The 20000-nt window shown below is 42.5% G+C and overlaps 1 protein-coding gene and 1 pseudogene across 1 annotated transcript; both read right to left on the reverse strand.

The window, feature by feature from the left end:
* Positions 1-4673: 4673 nt before the first annotated feature.
* LOC146719789 (uncharacterized) lies at positions 4674-8718 on the reverse strand. Its single transcript, XM_085489521.1, has 3 exons — positions 6327-8718; positions 5896-6122; positions 4674-5456 (listed from the first exon to the last, which is right to left on the reverse strand). Exons 1-3 carry the CDS (start codon positions 8716-8718, stop codon positions 4674-4676), a joined length of 3402 nt encoding a protein of 1133 aa, XP_085345647.1.
* An 8751-nt stretch (positions 8719-17469) lies between these two features.
* LOC146719790 (small subunit ribosomal RNA) lies at positions 17470-18650 on the reverse strand (annotated as a pseudogene).
* Positions 18651-20000: the final 1350 nt, after the last annotated feature.

Consider the following 20000-nt stretch of genomic DNA (forward strand, 5'->3'; position numbering starts at 1 on the left):
TTTAAAAAAAAGGAAAAGGGGGAAAAAAAAGTTGCGGGGGAAAGGTGGCTCCCCTCGCTGGGGCCCCGTGAAAAAATTTGAGTGCCCGGGTTTTTCTCAGTGGGAAGAAAGGTTTTTTTTCGTCTCCCAAAAAAATTTTGTTTAAAAAACGGGGGCGGGGGGGAAAATTTAAGGCCCCCCCCAAAAATTAAATTTCCCCGGGTACAAAGATATTCAGGGGAAATTTTTTCCCCCTCGAATCCGGGGGTTTTTTTCGGGGTTGCGGAAAATTTTAAGGAAAGTTTTTAAAACAAAAGCCAAAAAACCCCCGTTCTTTAAAACCCCAAATTTTTCCCCCCGTCAAGTGCATATTTCTGGGGCAAATTTAATTTTGTAAAAAAAGTGCGAGCCTTTTTTCCCTCAAAAACAGTTTAAAACAAAAAAAAACTCGTGAAAAAAACTTTTTTGCTTTTAAATTTTTGGCTGGGGCCCCTATTTTGCCCAATTGGGCCCCAACCCAAAAAAAACGGGAAAAACCCCTTTCAGGGTCTCATCATTTTTTTGGCTTTTCCCAAAAAATTTCCCCAAACTCAGCTTTTTAGAAAAAATTGGGGGAAAAGGGGAAAACCCCCAAACGTGAAAAAAAATGCGAAGGCCAAAGCCTTTTTGGGGGGTTCCAAAAAACGCCCCCGTGGCCAGCGTCCAGACAAACCCCAGCCCCCCGGGCCCTTTTCGACCCCGGGGTTTTTCCCCCCCAACGCGTGGGTGAAAAACCCCAAAACCCCTGAGGGCCCCCACGCTTTAAGGTTGGGGGGGGAAATTTGGGTCAGGGGGGCCAATTTTATTTTTTTATGGGGAATTTTTTCGGGGCAAACCAAAAGGCCCCGGGGACAAAAAAACCCTTTTTAAAAAAAAAAAGGTTTTTGGGGGGGAAAAATACAGGGGGCCCCCCAAAAAATCGCGGGTCCTTTCGAAGATCCTTTTCGCAAAACCCGGGGCCCCGGGGGTTTCCCAAACTTTTTCGTTTTTCCCAAAAAAACACGTCGTAAAGCGGTTCGGATTTTTGCCCCGTCGAAACGGGGCCCCCATTAAAGGGGCCCTTTTCCCCCCCCGGATCCGGATCCGTGAGGGAAAAAAAAAATTTTACTTGCTTTTTTTCCCCACCCTTTTAGGGTAAAAATTTTTTGGGGGAAATTGAGGCAAGGTCCGTCGGTCCCCCCAAATCAACCAACCCCCGTGGGTTTTGGGTTTTTTCCCGGGGCCCCAAAAAAAAAGGGGAAAGGGGTTCAAAAAAGCCTTTTTTAAATTTGGGGTTTGGGGAAAGTTTTTGGGAAATCTTTTCCCGGGGGTTTTGGGGAAAAAATGAGGAGGAAAGCCCCTTAAAAAATTTCCCCCCCGGAGGAGGAAGAGATTTTGGGCGACAAATTCGTGCAGGCCCCCTAGTTTGGTTTTTTCCCCCCGGACGGTTTTGTCTTTTGACTCCCCAAATTGACCCCGATCAAAAACGGAGGCCCTTTTTCCCCTTTCGCGGCGTTTTTACCCAAAAAAAGGGAAAAAAAAAATTGAAAAAAATCGTTTTGGAATTTTTTTTGGGGGTAAAAAATTTTCTAGCGGGAAAACGAGTCCCCCCGGGCATAAAATAGCGTCAAAAAAAAGGGAAAAAAAAAAAAACCGGTTTTTCCCCCCGTTTACTTTCCCGCACCCCCCCGTGATTCGGGAAGTAGTTGCACGACAAAATTTAGGGGTCGTTTTCAAGCGTCGTCCCCAAAATGGAAGGAAACGTCTTTGGGAAGGATTTTTTTATTAATGGGGGCCAAAATTACAGCAAAAAATTCCTCCCCTCCCGTGTTATTGCGAGGGGACGGTGGAGTTCTTTTGTAGGGCCAAACATCCCCAAAAGAGGTTTGGCAAATTCAAATCATGAGCAAGGTTCAGATACCAAAGAATTCTTGGGCTCCTCAAGCGAAACGCCCGTCGACTTTTTCGCTTTTTTAACCCGGTAAATTACGGTTTTCGCTCCCGTTTCCGATTCGCAATGCGGGGTAGGGAAAACAGCTCGCCCTTGACGAGGGAGAAATTTTCAAGGCCGGGGGTTTCCCAATCCTAGGAGGTCATTTTGTAGAGACCCCTTTTTTGGGCGCGGTTTGTAAAAAAATTTTTAAAAAAAATACTGCTTTCCAATTGAGGGCATTTAAGGGAAAAAAAGGGGGGGTTTTTAATTTGGAAAAGGGCATCAAATTCGTTTGAATTTTCTAAAGGATTTGTTTTTGGCCCAATCGGAAGTAACCGATCATCAAATCCGGGGAAAGATTCCCCTTAAAAGTTTCCCCTGCAGGGAGCCTAACAAAGGGGATTTTTTGGTTGAGAGATGTGTCAAAATTGCGCGATCAACATTCTTTTGTGTCAAAAATTTTTTTTTTTTGGAGAAAACGTCAGTAGTACAGAGGGAAAAGTTTCCCGGGGAACGTTTCCCTTATCAAAAACGCGACGCGTATGTCTCAAGTTTTACTTTAGGGCCCTTGATTTTTGTCGGCGCGTAAACGGCGGGCCCCAAGGGGTTCGCGGACGACCTTGTTTTCGAAACGCGACGAATTTGTCTCAAAAGAGAACCCCTGAGATTTCGGGGGGCCGGGGAACGGCGCCCACGGACGAGTTCGCGAACGGGCCTGACTGCGAACCCCCAAAAGAAATTGTTCAAAAGAGCCAAATAAATATGTCGGGCGCGTGGGGGGGAACGGCGCCGACCCGGCACGAAGGGACGGGAAAAAGTTTCCCCGGGGGGGAAAGACCTTGGGACCCGTCGACGCGCCCAATTTTTCTCGAAAGAGAACCTAAGTTTTGTTCGAGTCGAATTTGGGGTTTTACGGGGGTGAAACGGAAATCTACCCGTACACTTTTTTTCTAAAGCGAAAACCCACACCTTTGGTTTCCCGGGCTCTTCTTTTTCACACTCCCTTTGAAGACATGGCTTCCCTTTTCCACCCGCGTTTCACGTCCCCGGAGCACACGAAACAATTTCTCCCTTTTTACCTTATGTTTCCCGTTTCTTCACAATCCGGCTCGAAGGACCCCTTTACTTCTGGGCCAGAACCCTTTTGATTGTTTTTAAATTTTCCCCGCAGAGGCAAATTTATTTATTTTTAAGTCGGTCGTAGATTTCGAAGGAGACTGGATGCGGGAGAAAAAATTTTAAAGGTGGGGAAAATTCACTTTTTAGGGAAAACAGTTTTTTTCAAAAATCTCGCAGGGCAAATTAAAAAGCGGGGAAATTCGCTCTAGGAAAAGAGAAAATTCGCGCCCATGGGGTTTTTTGCTGAATTTCACGGAGGGCTTTTCTTCAGTTCAGAATCCTCAGTAGGGCTCATTTTTTATCCTCGGGAATTCGGCAAACTAAGGGGTCATCCCAAACGACGCGTGGCACACGTGCGGAAATTCCCTATTCGGGGACGATTGCCCCCTCCCGCTCCGAAAAACCCAGAACCCAAAGGGGAGTTTTTGTAGATTTTCCCCGCTCGCGGGCGAAAAAAACCGGGGGAAAAAAACCCCGGGGTCGAATATTTTCAATTTTTACGATGACCGCTTTGTTTGCTCCCAAAAATACGGACAATTTTAAACACAAATTGACGCGCAAATTTGCTGCGTTTTTTCATCGAAACCCACGAGCCCAAATGATTCCCCCGTTTTAGGGTTTAAAGTTTTTAAATTTTTGCGTTGCGGAAAAAAACGGTTCTCGGGTTTAAAACCCTCGTGGTCTTTCTCTCGGAGAGGAGAGAAAAGAATAAACGGGGGGGGGCTCTTTGATCAGGCTGGCCGAGGAACGCGACGGGACCCCCGCCCCGCCAGGGAAAGGGGGCGGCCCCCCCCCAAAAGGGAGTTGGGTGTTTCCGATCGGGGTCCTCCCCCCAAAAGGGGAGCCGGGGGGGGAAGCTTTTTTAAAAAACCGTCGGACCGAACCCGTGACGATAGTCGAAAAAATCATCGTCCTTCCTGTATTATACAGGGTGATTTAAAACAACCCTTGGGCTTTAAAAGGGGGGGATTTCCTTTACTCAATTTTAAAAACGATTTTCCCTTTTCCAAAATTTTTTCCCAAAACCTTGTTTTTAAATTTTTAAAAAGAAAAAAGGTTTGCGAATTCCAGCACGAGACGGGCGGTTTAAACAGGAGGGGCCCCACATATCCCCGGGGCGATTACGTGGGCGCTCGAAGCGATCAGGGTTTTTTACACGCGGCGTTTTTTGTGTGGTTGTGTGTTGTGTGTGTGTGGTGTGTGTTACGGGTATTCACACACCCCACCCACTCTCTCCCCCTCTCTCACTTTATTTTTACCTTGTAGAGATTTTTTGATGTCCTTTTGGGCGAAAAAATTGTTGCCCGAATGGATTTCAAACCGATTGAAAACACTGTGACCCCCACTGCATGATGAAATCAAATTTTTTTTTAAAAAATTCTTTTTGACATTTGGGCTCAGCCACTGATTAAAAATTATTGTAATAAATAACTGATTACCAAAAATTTAAAAACATAATTTACAATTGGGGGAATTTCTCTTAGAATTTTCCCCTGAAAATTTGGGGTAATGTAGGAAATATTTTATGGAAAAAAAATTTTTTAGAATTCCTCAATTAATATTTATCACATTAAAAAATAATTCTATCCCAAAAAAATAGGGAAACCCGGGTTTTTTATTAATTTTAGCTGAGCGCGGAATTCGTCAACCGCCCGCCAAGACGGAGTAAAGAGTCCTCTCCTAGAAAAGGACTCAATTTGCTCAAAGAGCTCGAATGCGGCATGGTGCCGTTATTCTTTAGTGAGCGCGTTTCCCGCTCGAAGAATCTCTGTTGCAGATAGCGCAACCAGAAGATTTCCGCCCTCCTAAACTCATCGGCGTTCAGAAGGGGGAAGAGTTGGGAGCGAGACGCGCTCTTTTCTTTTACACGAAGAATAAAGCGATTCATATAGGCAGTCACGCGGACAAGCTTGGTCCAAGTGGAAAACCTATATGGGAGTTCCCATTCCTCGGCCTCTTGAACATGGAACGTCACAGGCCGTCTTCTTTCCACCGACACTTGCTGATCGGTGGCAGTGTCGAGCGGAGCTGAGACATTCAGAATCGGCCACGCAGTCGATGGCTTCTGAAGCCATCGTGGACCGTTCCACCATAGCGGGTGAGTCACGAGCTCGGAGGCGGTCAAGCCGCGCGAGGCACAGTCCGCCGGATTATCTCGAGACGGAACGTGATTCCAACAAACAGAATCCAGACAGGTATGCACTTCGGATACGCGGTTAGCCACGTAGGTGCTCCATTTTGATGGATGTTGACGGAGCCACGCGAGAGCGATGGTCGAATCCGTCCATCCGTATATTGGAATCGGAGGTAATTTCAACGATGTCAAGGTCCACTTGATTAGCCGGCTGAGGAGGACGATAGCGTTCAGTTCCAAGCGCGGGATGCTTACGGTTTTGATCGGCGCGACCTTTGTTTTAGCAGCGAGCAGAGTGATTTGAAACTTCGTTGGCGAAGGAAGCACTCGAATATAAACGACCGCCGCGTAAGCGCGGTTTGAAGCGTCGGCAAACCCGTGGATTTTGAACGCGAGGTTATTGGAATGTCGACCGGTCCAACGCGGTATTCGGACGCGGTTTAATGATTCTAAATTGTTGGTGTAGCTCTCCCAACGATCGCGCAACTACTCTGGAAGAGGGGAGTCTCAATCACATTTGAGAAGCCATAACTCTTGTAGCAAGATTTTCGCGGTTACAACAACCGGAGCAGCCCATCCTATTGGGTCGTATAATTTTGCCGTGAACGAGAGAACGGAACGTTTCGTGTGCGTAACCGATCTCAACGGAGTTATCACGAATTTGAACGCGTCCTCTTTAGCAAGCCATGAAAGCCCGAGAATCTTCTTTTACGAGTAAGTGATCGGTGACTTCCGGCTGATGAGCCGAAAGTCCTTGAAGAAGAGAGGAGGCATTAGAAACCCACTTTCGTAGTTGAAAACCTCCCTTTTGCAGGATTTCAACTAGTTGGACACGAGCTTCTATCAATGAAGTCGTATCGTCCGCGCCAAAGAGCGCATCGTCCACGTAGAGGGACTCGCTGAGAATTGAAACAGCTGCGGGATAGTTGTCACCTTTATCTAGAGAAAGCTGTTTCAGTACCCTTATTGCGAGGTACGGAGCGGGGGCGAGCCCGTACGTTACAGTGAGAAGGCGATAGTGTTCAATCGGCCCATCGGCCGACGATCGCCATAAGATTCTTTGAAAATCCGCGTCAGACGGATGCACGAGAATTTAGCGGAATATTTGAGCAATGTCCGCCGTGTAAACAAATTGCCATTAACGCCAGCGCAATAATATAGCGGAGAGGTCTTGCTGCAGTCTCTGACCGATCAGTAAGTGATCGTTAAGCGAAGTCTTATTGCTCGTTTTGCACGAAGCGTTGAAGACAACGCGCAATTTCGTAGTGCAATTCGAGTCGCGCAAAACGGGATGATGAGGAATATATACCGGCTCGAACTCGGAGCGGTCAGATAATTCCACCTTCCTTATATGACCGAGCGAATTATACTCTCGTAAGAACTCGTTGTACTGCGCGTGAAGTTCAGGACGAAGCCGTAGCTTTCCTTCCATTTTATTATAAAGCGAGGTTGCAATGTGCAAAGAATCACCGATTTTTATCGGGAAATCATGCCTGAAGGGCAATCGAACCGCATAGCGTCCCTGAGGGGTACGATAGTGGTTGGCGATGAAATGAGCCTCGCACCTCTCCTCCTTCTCCGTGAGAGGGACAGGCCGCGAGATCTCCTCATCTTCCCAGAACTTCTGGAGAAGAGAGTGCGTGCTTTGTTCCAACACGCAGTTTAATACAGATGCTTGAGCAGTAGTAGTCGGCCTACTATTTGTGGGGCCGGAAAGGATCCAACCGAGAGCGGTCAATTGCGCTGTCGGAGTTCCAATAGGACCTTGACGGACATCGCGCTTCAGAAGCGAGCCGTAAAGGTCAGCACCGATCAACAAATAAATTTGATGTTGACTTGAAGGATCAGGATCAGCAAAAGATAGACCCTGTAAATGAGGCCACGCATCGAAGGGCTGAATCCGCGAGGCAGCGTATGAAGTAATGCGTTGAAAAATGTAAGCCGTCAGAGGAAAGCTCGGGTCGGCTTGAGCACACGGGGTTAACTGTAGTGTTACGCGCGATTTCGCAGTACCCGTGTATTTTTCGCCGAAGCATTTAATTTGTAAATCGGCTCGTTGCCGTTTAGTGCGCAACGCCTGTGAGAGCGATTCTGATATAAAGCTAAAGGTGGATCCTTGATCCAACAACGCGCGAACCTTTAAGCAGCGACCCTCCCCAGTGTGGAGGTCGACCCATGCCGTTGCCAAGAGGACATTTGGATGTTCCTGAAGCGAGGGCGGTACTATCTGGACGGCCGCGATCGTATTGACCGTCTGATTTGTAGTCGCCTTAGATGCGGCTTGTGACGCAGATTCGGAGGTAGTAGCCTCGGAACTGGCCAAGTTATCGAAGGCATTTTGATTTGCCGCTGAATGCAGCAATGTGTGATGCGAGCGACGATATTGTCTGCACCGATATTTGCTCGGGCATTTCGACGGGAAATGTCCGGACTTTAAGCAGTTAAAGCAAAGTTTATGCTGGCGCGCGAGAGCAAAGCGCTGTGAAGCTGATTTCTTCGCGTAGTCTTCGCATTTCGAAACGTGATGCTCACCGGAGCAACAAATACATTTAAAGGCAGTCACGTTGTTTACCGTTAAACGCGGTTTATCATTTTTCGAAGAACCGGAGTCCTTGCTTGAATCGGCAAAGTCCGACAATCCGCGTATACGGAGAGTTAAAAACTCATTAAGCTCCTGATAAGAAGAAGGCTCATTTCGTTTGATTCGCGTTAAATTCCATTCGGTACGTGTTCTCGCGCTAAACTTTTGCGTTATTGTATAAACAAGAATGTCGTCCCATTGTTCTACGGGACGATCGAGATTTTTTAATACGGCTAACGATGCAGACACTGTGTCGCGCAATTTTCGCAAATCGCTTACAATCTCGCTTTTCATTACCGGAAGGCTAATAAACGCGTGTAAATGAGCATAGATTAACGCTTGCTTATCGTCGTATTCATTGGTTAACAATTGCCAGGCAGATTCGTAATTCGCATCGGAAATTTTTAAATTATTGATCAGCAAGGAAGCGTCTCCCGTTACGCTCGTTTTTAAGTAATGAAATTTTTGAGAATTTGAAAGAGCGTCGTTAGTTACTACGAGAGATTCAAAAATGTTTCGGAAGTTTTCCCAATCGGTTAATTTCCCAGAAAACTTTGGCAGCGCGATGCGTGGCAATTGGAAGCAATGATTATTTGTTTCGCGAACGGAGGAATTGGAACTACGATCGGTAAACGGAATTGTATTAGGAGATAATCGACTTATCGTATCTTGCAACAGATCGGCCGTGTCGATGTAGACATCCTCAGCTCTCAGGAACTCTTCCAGAGTGAAGTACGGCAAGGTCGTTTGCTGCTCCGTGGTCGTCTTTTGAAGCAGTTTGACATGAAGGCCGCGGCAGGCGGCCCAGTGCTCCTCCAACTTGGCAAGCCTACTTCGCGTCTTGGCGAGTGTCACGTTTGATTTGGCCAGCTTCTTGAAGTTGACGAGATCTCGTTTGATCTCGTCAATACAAGCTCCCTGCTCGATGAGCAGGTCACTCACGGCATTCGACATGATTATCGATGCCGGATTGTTGAATCGTTTATCGATTATTCGCTACTGAAGCGAAATATTCAAGCGCGCGCGCAGACTTGAAGCGCCCGCTGATTGACGCGCGAGAGAGAGTGAGAGAGTCCGAGCGCGAGTTAGCGCACCGTCACGTTAAGCCGTTATCGGCTGTCTTTCTCACACGAAGCGATTGCGTGGCGCGTGATAGCGGCGTCGAAATTGCAAATCGCGTGGTTTTTTAAATTTTTAGAAACGTCGAAAATCACCGAAATGATCGAGAGAGTCAAAGAGAGATGCACGACGCGGACGCGTGATAGCGGCGTCGAAATAGCAAGTCGCGCATCTTTTAAATGTTTAGAAACGTCGAAAATCAACAAGATGATCGAGAGAGTCACAGAGAGATGCACGACGCGGACGCGTGATAGCGGCGTCGAAATAGCAGGTCGCGCACCTTTTAAATGTTTAGAAACGTCGAAAAGCAACAAGATGATCGAGAGCACAGATTAATAGACAGATCGCCAAAGGTCTGGATGAAGGAGAGACCAGCATTTCTCACTGATTTCAGCGCCATATTGTAGTAGTGGTCAATGCAGTAACTATTAATACGTTCCCAAGATAAGAGCGTCTCATGCTCATGAACTCGTCCGGCGGCATGTACGAGATTTATCTTTTCGTAGCGTTCGCGTATTTCGGAAAGGACAGAATTTTATGATGTTATAAATAAATAAATAAATAAAATATTAACCTGACCTATTATAATTATTTTTTAATAAATGTTTCATTATTATTATCATCTAAGTCTAAATCGTTTAATTAATTTTTAGTTTTTTAATAATTAATTTAATTTATTCTAATTATTTTAATATGTGAAAAATACTAATACGTATACGTTTTATAATGAATTAATATATTTCGAGAGTCGAATTATATATTTTTAATAATATAAAAGTGTTCAAAAATTATATTTGACTTTTAATTTTAATTATTTTAGCAAAGAGTTCCGAAATCTCTTACGCACATAATAGGGATTTTGTTCATCCATATAATTCGCAATTAAGTATATATGTTAATTATTAATTTTAATAAAATACAAAATTAAAATTAAAGGTCAAATATAATTTTTGAACATAAATATATTTAATTTGTTATAAAACGTATACCCGTGATAGTATTTTTCTCGTACAAAAATAACTAGAATAAATTAAATTACTCATAAAAAAATAAAAAAATAATTAAATAATTTATATTTTATATGATAATAATAAAACATTTTATAAAAAAAAACAGATTCAATAAATATAAGTATATATATAACATGTACTTATATTTATTGAATCTGTTTTTTAATAAAATGTTTTATAAGCTTAGAAAACTTGACTTCGACGTAACTAGCAAATTTTATTTAATTATTTCACGACGGTTTGACGTAATAAAATGTTTTATTATTATTATATAAAATATAAGTTTAAATTCTTTAATTAATTTTTAATCTTTTATGATTAATTTAATTTACTCTAATTATTTTTGTACGAGAAAAATACTATCATGGGTATACGTTTTATAATTAATTTAATATATTTGTGTTTAAAAATTATATTTGACCTTTAATTTTAATTTTTATTTTATTAAAATTAATAATTAACATATATACTAAATTGCGAATATATGGATGAAAAGAATCCCCATTATGTGTGTAAGAGATTTCGAAACTCTTTGCTAAAAAATAATTAAAATTAAAAGTCAAATATAATTTTTAAACACTAATATTATTAAGAATATATAATTCGGTTCCCGAAATATATTAATTCATTATAAAACGTATACGTGATATTATTTTTCTCATATAAAAATGACTAGAATAAATTAAATTAATTATTAAAAAACTAAAAAGTAATTAAACGACTTAGACTTAGATGATAATAATAATGAAACATTTTATTAAAAAAAGATTTAATAACTAGTAGGTCAAGTTATAATTTTTTATTTATTTATTTATAACATTATGAGCTATTAAGCTCATCATCTCGTTCGCTCTCTGTCTTGCTTTCATTCGGCAAGTCACAAATATATATGATACTCGTATGTTCCTACTTCAACTCTCGAGAATCTGAAACAAACGAAACTCGTGTCCAATATACAGGGTGTCCGGTAACTAACAGACCAATGATTACAAATGGATTCTTTGGTCAATTTGGGAACGATTTTTCTTCAGCGAAAATGTCGAAAAAGGTCATCATTTTTTACAACTTTCCAATCTTTGTCATTATATATCTTTATAACTAAGCCTTAAATTAAAATTTTATTATAGTAAACTCTACCTGAAATTAACTGAAGAATGTAATTATGTTAGACTTTTAACTCCAAAACGTTTAGTTTTCAAAAAACCTATTTTTTTCAATCGCTTATAACTCGAAAATTATTGACTTCTCTACATTTTTGCTAAGGAAAAATCGTCTCCAAATTGGCCAGAGAATCCGCCCTTAATCATTGGTCCGTTAGTTACCGGACACCCTGTATATATTATATAAAAGTGTATAGCACGTCAGAAGCTTGTGAGCTTACAGCGATAAGTAAAAACTATTGCGTATCTATTTCATTGCGTTTATCTGTTTAAACGCGCGCTTTAATTTTTCCAACGTTTTTGCCTGTTTATATTTTAAAGGTCCTCTCTTCTAAAAATCTTGTTTTAAAGATCCTCTCCGCGAGCAAAATTCGAAAACATAAATTATTTAATATTTTTACTTTATTATTTGTAAATCCTCGGTAATTTCAAAATTTTTCTATTTGAAAATTATTAATTTTCTATTGCCAATTAATTTTATCACAGACTTTACTCTTACTTCCATTGCACTTTCGTTTGCGGTTTTCAGTATACGATTTTTTATCGTAGTTACTGAAAATTATTATTGTGAATTATACTTGTGCAGTGATTTGAAGAATTTACAATTTCGTTGAAATTGTTGATTCTTCAAAAAAATTACGAGATTCGCGGAAATTGCGTGCTTTCTTGGCATTTTCCGTTCGCGGCAGGCGGTTTATTTTTGATTGTTGCAAGTGTTTTTTTTTTTTTTTTTATTAAAATAGATAATAATAATGTGAAATAAATCACGATATTTGACAGATGTGCATATATATAGAAATTGTAATAATAATAATATTATATCATAAAATTGTAAATTGTTTCAATTTTTTATAGACTGCGATAAAAGATTTTACATTTGGATAAGAAACTGCGGTAAGTAAAAATATAAAATTCTTGAAAACGTACCAAAAATATTTGATAACGTAAAAAGGTGAACTTTGAAAAATAAGGAACTTAAAAATTGCACTAATAAATGGGCTATATGTGAGCCGTGCGCGGATGTAAGGTGTGTTATATCGAAATTTAATTAATAGAATTGAGAATTAATCCCAATTTTAAGTCTTACAAATGTCCAAGCTAATTTTTTGTACCTCGTGTACATTTTTGAAAGTTATATCGAAAAATTAAATTTCAATATGCGTCTTACATCTCACATTTTGCATACGGCTCACATATAGCCTATTTATCTCTTATACTTTATTTCAACCCTTATAGAAATTTATTACTAGTAACGCCAATTTATCAATTTTATTTCGAGTAATTAATCACTTTTATTTCGAATAATTAAATTACTGTATATTATAGTATTTTAAATACTCGAAATAAGTGATTAATTGGCATAGTGATAAATTTCTACAAGAGAATAAGGAGCCTTTAAATTCTTAATGTAAAAAATTTCAAGTAATTTTCTTTAATAAAATTTAATTAAAAATTTTTGAACACTGTGTTATATCACATTTAAAATTGTGATTATTTCAATAAAAAAACATTTTATGTGTAAAAAATATATTTTTTATATTTAATAAATTTTATATATATATATATATATATGCATATGTAAAATATTCTTTTTCTCTTTCTCTCTCTCTCTCTCTCTCTCTCTCTCTCACACACACACACACACACACACACACACAACGGGGGCCAAATCTCTCAAATTGGTCTCATGATCAATTAGCCTGGATTCGCACCAGGAGCAAAGTCTGTTGGTAATGTCAAACGAATTTAGCCTGGACTTGCACCAGGGGCAAAGTCTTTTGGTCGAGTCTACGAAATTTAGCACGGACTCGAACCAGGGGCAAAGTCTTTTGGTTCAAGTCTACGAAATTTAGCACGGATTCGAACCAGGGGCAAAGTGTGTCGGTAAGGGGCAAAGTCTATCGCACGAAGATGGCGGTCTCTTCTTTAGGCAGGCCTTTGGCGATCTGTCTATTAATCTGTGTCGAGAGAGTCACAGAGAGATGCACGACGCGTACGCGTGATAGCGGCGTGCGCTGTCGTTTGCACTGTGGTCTGCGAGAGTCAAAAGTCAGTGAGAAAAAAATGCACTGGTTAAGATTCACCGGTGCGGTGCGCGTGATAGCGGCGCACGCTCACTGAGAGTCACTGTTAATCAATATAAGTCACGATTAATCATTGAGAGTCACTGCGATTATCGTAACGCAAAGCGCGTGCTTGCGGCGCTTGCGGATAACTCGCGAATGTTCACCGCACTCAATTAAGAAAATCACTGGTGCGTGATAGCGGAGTACGCGTGAAGTCATTAATCTCGAACGGCGCTTAACTGCCGTCCGAATGCAAAATTGCAAAGCGCGTGATAGCGGCGCTTGCACTGCAAGTGACACTTCAACGAAATTCTGACTACTCAAATGCAGAATTCGATGTACACCGGATACGTGAGGGTGCGTGACCGTCACGTGGCCGGAGCGCCGCGGCTTAGGCCGGAGCGACGGCAGGCGCGCGATCGAGAGAGCCGCAGCTAGAGAGAGAGAGAGCGAGAGAGAGAGCTTCGGAGCGCGCGGCGTGATACCGTCTCTCTCGCTCTTCGCGTCTTGGAGAGAGCGCGAGAGAGAGAGAGAGAGAGAGAGAGAGAGAGAGATCTTCGGAACGCGCGCGACGGTGATCCGTCTCTCTCGCTCTTCGCGTCTTCGAGAGAGAACGAGAAAGAGAGAGAGAGAGAGAGAGAGAGAGAGACTGTTTCGGAGCGCGCGCGACGGCTAATTGTTGTGTAGCGCGGTCTCACTCCCGCACACGAAGTCTTTCTACTCCAAACGAGAACGCGTAATTAGCGAATTTCTCGTGCCGCGGATCACTGCGTTTTTAACTTTACTGCCCCGATATAGGCACACGAAGCAGAAATTGTCAATCGTTCGAATAAGGTACGAAACAAAGGAGCCCGTTCTTTTCGCGATTTCACTATCACTCGATCGGTTTTTAAAATCCGGCTCGAAGGACCATTTTATATGTATAAGATTTAACGTTGTAGGATGCCGGGTTAACGTGATCAAATGATTGTACGCGTTTTGAAACGGTTTAAATTAGTTTAACGTATAAGACGGGCAACAAGAGCCAAATCGCGGATGACAATGCGTTATCCTAACGAAACTAAATAATTTTCCGTTAGAATTAAATACCGGTGCACAAGGCACCAAATTTTACTTGGACACGGCCAAGATTTTAAAATATGAAATAATCTCATATTTGAGATTTAATTTCAATACCCCCTTTTTTTTTTTTAACCCCCCTACCGAAATTAAATAAATGAATGCAAGAGAAAAATATAGATCCGAAAATCGCTGAATCGGGAAACGAACCCGAGACCTTTCGCTTGCCGGGCGACTGCTCTTCCAGCTGAGCTATTCAAATCCTTTCGATTCTATACTTTTCTCTGTTATATATATTAATGTTGGTAAACAAACGCATTTTTAAGCCAGCGTGTATCAATATAAGAGTTTTAACAAGGCTCTGTAATATAAATATAAATTTAACGTATAAGACGGGCAACAAGAGCCAAATCGCGGATGACAATGCGTTATCCTAACGAAACTAAATAATTTTCCGTTAGAATTAAATACCGGTGCACAAGGCACCAAATTTTACTTGGACACGGCCAAGATTTTAAAATATGAAATAATCTCATATTTGAGATTTAATTTCAATACCCCCTTTTTTTTTTTTTTTTTTTTTTTTAACCCCCCTACGGAAATTAAATAAATGAATGCAAGAGAAAAATATAGATCCGAAAATCGCTGAATCGGGAATCCCCGATTTTCGGATCTATATGTTTCTCTTGCATTCATTTATTTAATTTCCGTAGGGGGGTTAAAAAAAAAGGGGGTATTAAAATTAAATCTCAAATATGAGATTATTTTATATTTTAAAATCTTGGCCGTGTCCAAGTAAAATTTGGTGCCTTGTGCACCGGTATTTAATTCTAACGGAAAATTATTTAGTTTCGTTAGGATAACGCATTGTCATCCGCGATTTGGCTCTTGTTGCCCGTCTTATACGTTAAATTTATATTTATATTACAGAGCCTTGTTAAAACTCTTATAAATTAGTTTATTCACTTTCTACAAGTTCGTCGCGTACCGAGACTTATGTTTCTCGGCGCTCGCTCTCTCGAGGACTGACTCGAGGGCTGCGCGAATTTCGGAGCTCGCGTAGGGCGGCAGCCGATCGGGGTCCTCGATTGGACCATCAGAAAATCAGGCGATGTACACACGCCAATTAGCGGCGAGTGTACACGTTGGTTTCACGTGTTTCCTTGGCGTAAACACTAAGGAATTTAACAAAAAAACATTCTAGAAAATTCGATCGTCCTCGAGGATTCGATCCGAAGAACGAATCTTCAACAATGTGGAAAGAATTTTATTAGAATTTCTCTACTATTTATTATATTAAAAATAATAATATGTATCACAAGAAAATATAAAATATGTTTGATTAATTTTACTATACAGTTTAGTAAAATTAATCACACATATTTCATATTTTATTGTGATAGATATTATTTTTAATGTGATAAATATTAATCAGAGAAATTTTAATAAAATTCTTTTCATACCGTATTGTCTCACAATTACCATAACTTTTAGGGTAAATTTTAAGAGAAAATTCTCTCAGTGTACCGATTAATTATTAAAAATTACTTGTAAAAAGGCACACGTTACTCGATGCGGACGACAATTGTTTACACGGCAAGGACACGACAACAGACTGCGGCGACGGATGACGCAACGCGTCGCGACGCTTCGCGACACGTCTAGACGATAACAATCACGCGGCGTTGCCGAACATGTGATTGACGCGAGACATGTATTAAAACGTATAATAATTATGTTATTAAAAAAGGCATATTATAACGTATTATAATTTTTTACGTTATAATACATTTTTTTTAATGACTTAACATTATCCGCCCGTTTTGCCCTTTCTTTTTAAGCGAGACGTGAGAAAAATGATTATGTTTTGCGAACAAGATGTTCCATGTATAAATGTATTGGTCGCTCTGAAAAGAGCGGATTGACTTTGGTCGCTCTGAAAAGAGCGGATTGACTTTGGTCGCTCTGAAAAGAGCGGATTAATTTATAATAGGTGCTCAAAATGACCACCATCCATCCTTATGCAAGCTCGCATGCGTTTAAATAAATTTAATTGGACGTTCTCCATTACTTCCTCTTCGATATTCCAAATTACATATCGCAATCTGGTTTCTAAGTCGTCGACGTTCTCGGGAAGCGTTTTGTATATTGATTCCTTACAGTATCCCCATAAAAAGAAATCAAGAGAATTAAGGTCCGGGGATCTTGCGGGCCAACGTATCGGGCCATACCGACCCATCCAACGTCCAGGAAACTGCTTGTGCGCGACGGAAAGATGGATAGGACGTGGTCGGAAGCGAGACCGAGAAATAGACACAACACTCGACACACGCGTAACGTTCACAAAAAAAATATATTTATATAAACTATTAACAAAAATTACAATTAATATACCGCACCGAATTTACCGAGAGAATTAGCCGAGTCGTAAATTACTAAGTGTCCGCAAGCAACGGTAATGAATTAGACAAAGACAAGCAATCTTTATCGTATGAACACACTTTATTCGCGATGAGCAATCGGAAAAAGCGCCGCGGTCGCGAGAGAGGAGGCTTATATACGCCTTGTAATTCTAGAATATTCGAGTACATTTGCTGTCGTTCTATTGTGATATTAAGGGTGAAGGAACGTTTACTGTAATTATTTACTTGTTTTTCTCTCCTCTCGCGCGACAGCGGTGTTTACAATTTAGACTGTTTTAAGCGCTTGTTTTCGAAGGCGCGGAGTATCCGTATACTCTCGCGGCCGAGCGCTAATTTAAATATAATTTAAAATACGCATGTTAGACCACGATATTAATTAATAAATTATATGCATGCTGCATGAGGCATGATCGAGATGCATGAATATTTTAACGCTTTCTTGTCCGCGGGTTATTACCGTTCGAATCTCGAACACTGCTCGTTCAAGTAGTTTGTTACAATCCTGGCGTTGTGTGGTCAAGCACCGTCTTGTTGAAAGAACATTTTATTTCTTTCAAATAGTGGCACTTCTTCTAAAAAATCGGGCAGATTTTCTTTCAAAAGTTCCGCGATACCATAGGGTACGCCTATTTAGCAGGCTAGAGTCTCGTTCGTTATCGGAATTAACCAGACAAATCGCTCCACCAACTAAGAACGGCCATGCACCACCACCCACCGAATCAAGAAAGAGCTATCAATCTGTCAATCCTTCCGGTGTCTGGGCCTGGTGAGGTTTCTCGTGTTGAGTCAAATTAAGCCGCAGGCTCCACTCCTGGTGGTGCCCTTCCGTCAATTCCTTTAAGTTTCAGCTTTGCAACCATATTTCCCCCGGAACCCAAAAGCTTTGGTTTCCCGGAAGCTGCCCGCCGAGTCATCGGAGGAACTTCGGCGGATCGCTAGCAGGCATCGTTTATGGTTAGAACTAGGGCGGTATCTGATCGCCTTCGAACCTCTAACTTTCGTTCTTGATTAATGAAAACATTTTTGGCAAATGCTTTCGCTTCTGTCCGTCTTGCGACGATCCAAGAATTTCACCTCTAACGTCGCAATACGAATGCCCCCATCTGTCCATATTAATCATTACCTCGGGGTTCCGAAAACCAACAAAATAGAACCGAGGTCCTATTCCATTATTCCATGCACGCAGTATTCAGGCGAAGGTAGCCTGCTTTAAGCACTCTAATTTGTTCAAAGTAAACGTACCGGCCCGACTCGACACTCAGTAAAGAGCACCGCGACGGGATATTAGTTGGGCCGCCCCTCGCGAGGCTAAGCCCACCGGTAGGACGTCCCACATCACGCCAGTTAAACACCGCGAGCGGTGAACCGACGGTGTGCGACACAGATTCAACTACGAGCTTTTTAACCGCAACAACTTTAATATACGCTATTGGAGCTGGAATTACCGCGGCTGCTGGCACCAGACTTGCCCTCCAATGGATCCTCGTTAAAGGATTTAAAGTGTACTCATTCCGATTACGGGGCCTCGGATGAGTCCCGTATCGTTATTTTTCGTCACTACCTCCCCGTGCCGGGAGTGGGTAATTTGCGCGCCTGCTGCCTTCCTTGGATGTGGTAGCCGTTTCTCAGGCTCCCTCTCCGGAATCGAACCCTGATTCCCCGTTACCCGTTACAACCATGGTAGGCGCAGAACCTACCATCGACAGTTGATAAGGCAGACATTTGAAAGATGCGTCGCCGGTGCTAGGACCGTGCGATCAGCACAAAGTTATTCAGAGTCACCAAAATAAACGGTGGACGAACGGCGAGCCGCCCGCCACCGATTGGTTTTGATCTAATAAAAGCGTCCCTTCCATCACTGGTCGGGACTCTGTTTTGCATGTATTAGCTCTAGAATTACCACAGTTATCCAAGTAAATGTGGGTACAATCTAATGAACCATAACTGATTTAATGAGCCATTCGCGGTTTCACCTTAATTCGGCATGCACTGAGACATGCATGGCTTAATCTTTGAGACAAGCATATGACTACTGGCAGGATCAACCAGGGAGCTTCGTGTTCGGTTACTCGCAAGGGAGTAACTCGCGAGCGAGCCCGAAGACTCGTCGCTAGCTCTTTTTCGCGCGCGCGCGCGTTCGATGCCGAAACACCGACGCGCGCGCGACACGCTCGTATGTGCCATTTTATTTGCCGCCGGTCTTGCTCAGCCGGTCGGCGACACTCTGCTGTGTTTAACGCTATTATGTAAAGCGTACGAGAGAACGACGGAGGCGAGAGTAAACACCCGACGCCGCCGCCTCTCTTCTTCCTCCTCCTCTCCGTTCAAAAATCCACAAGATCAAAATACTCGTGTTCTTATTCTCCCAAATGTTATGATGCGCGGTCTCGAGAGACCGCGCGATTCACCCTGACGCTAGATCGACGATGGCGATGCTTAGACGTCGAGGACTGTTCTGTCTGGTTCGTACGCGTTTATCCGCACACGACCAGCAATAAGATTTTGCTACGGCGTACAAAGCGAGCGGGAAGAAGCAACTCTTCCCGCAAACTCGTATCCGTGGAGTAGATGCTCGGTAAGCGCGACGATTCCGCTGCTGCGTACGAAACTAGAGGGAACCGCGCGGCCAACACACTAGAGGCATGCGCGCCACATAAGAGCCATTCGGTCTTGCGACACCGACTCGTGGCAATGCTGTGCTCGTAATAAATAAGTGTGCGTTAATTTTACGCGCGTTCGGCGACGAACGAGAAGAGCCGCACCGTAATCCCCGGCGAAGAGGAATACGAGACGACGCGAGAGTCGAACGTACGTTCTCGCGAGACACGCAACCTCCAAGCATGAGAAGACTTGGCGGCGGCGCGTTCTGCGACGATCGTATATTATTTTATATATTCGTGGTTTCCAAAATTAAACATTTTATATAAATGTTCTCTCCGTGTCAGAGTCGCGACTCGACAAAATCCGTTCTCGACCCGTTCGGGCGATTCTTCGTTTGTCAACGTCGAGAGCGCGACACGTACAATATTAATCTCTCCTACCTCTTATAGTACCCAACCGACCGGCCAAGCGGTCGGCGACGGTACGGAGAGCGGTCGAAACACGCCGGAGTGGCGAGAGACTCGAGAAAGTACGTTTACGACTCGTCCGGACTCGCTCGACTCGTTCGACGCGCCGAGCGCGACGTATCTCTTATAGTACCCAACCGGCCGGCCAGGCGGTCGGCGACGCACGGTCCTACGCACGGCCGTATGCGAGCGCGAGCGTCGAAAGGCGCGTTCAATCGAGACATTGTCGCGGAGAGCGAACGATCGAAAAGTCCTATTGTACGATAAAATATTATCACGATAGCCGTATGGCGAATGTCAAACAACGATAATTAGCATTAATTAAGAAGGA

Source organism: Nylanderia fulva, unplaced genomic scaffold (assembly GCF_048542155.1).
Source record: "Nylanderia fulva isolate GAGA-0341 unplaced genomic scaffold, ASM4854215v1 Scaffold861, whole genome shotgun sequence".
Classification (NCBI taxonomy): Eukaryota; Metazoa; Arthropoda; class Insecta; order Hymenoptera; family Formicidae; genus Nylanderia; species Nylanderia fulva.

Coding starts and splice junctions, on each gene's coding strand:
- LOC146719789 (XM_085489521.1), bottom strand. CDS start 8,718: ATGTCGAATGCCGTGAGTGACCTGCTCATCGAGCAGGGAGCTTGTATT. Junction 6,123..6,326: donor CGCTATATTATTGCGCTGGC/GTTAATGGCAAT, acceptor AGCTTTCTCTAG/ATAAAGGTGACAACTATCCC. Junction 5,457..5,895: donor AAGTCACCGATCACTTACTC/GTAAAAGAAGAT, acceptor GCTAAAACAAAG/GTCGCGCCGATCAAAACCGT.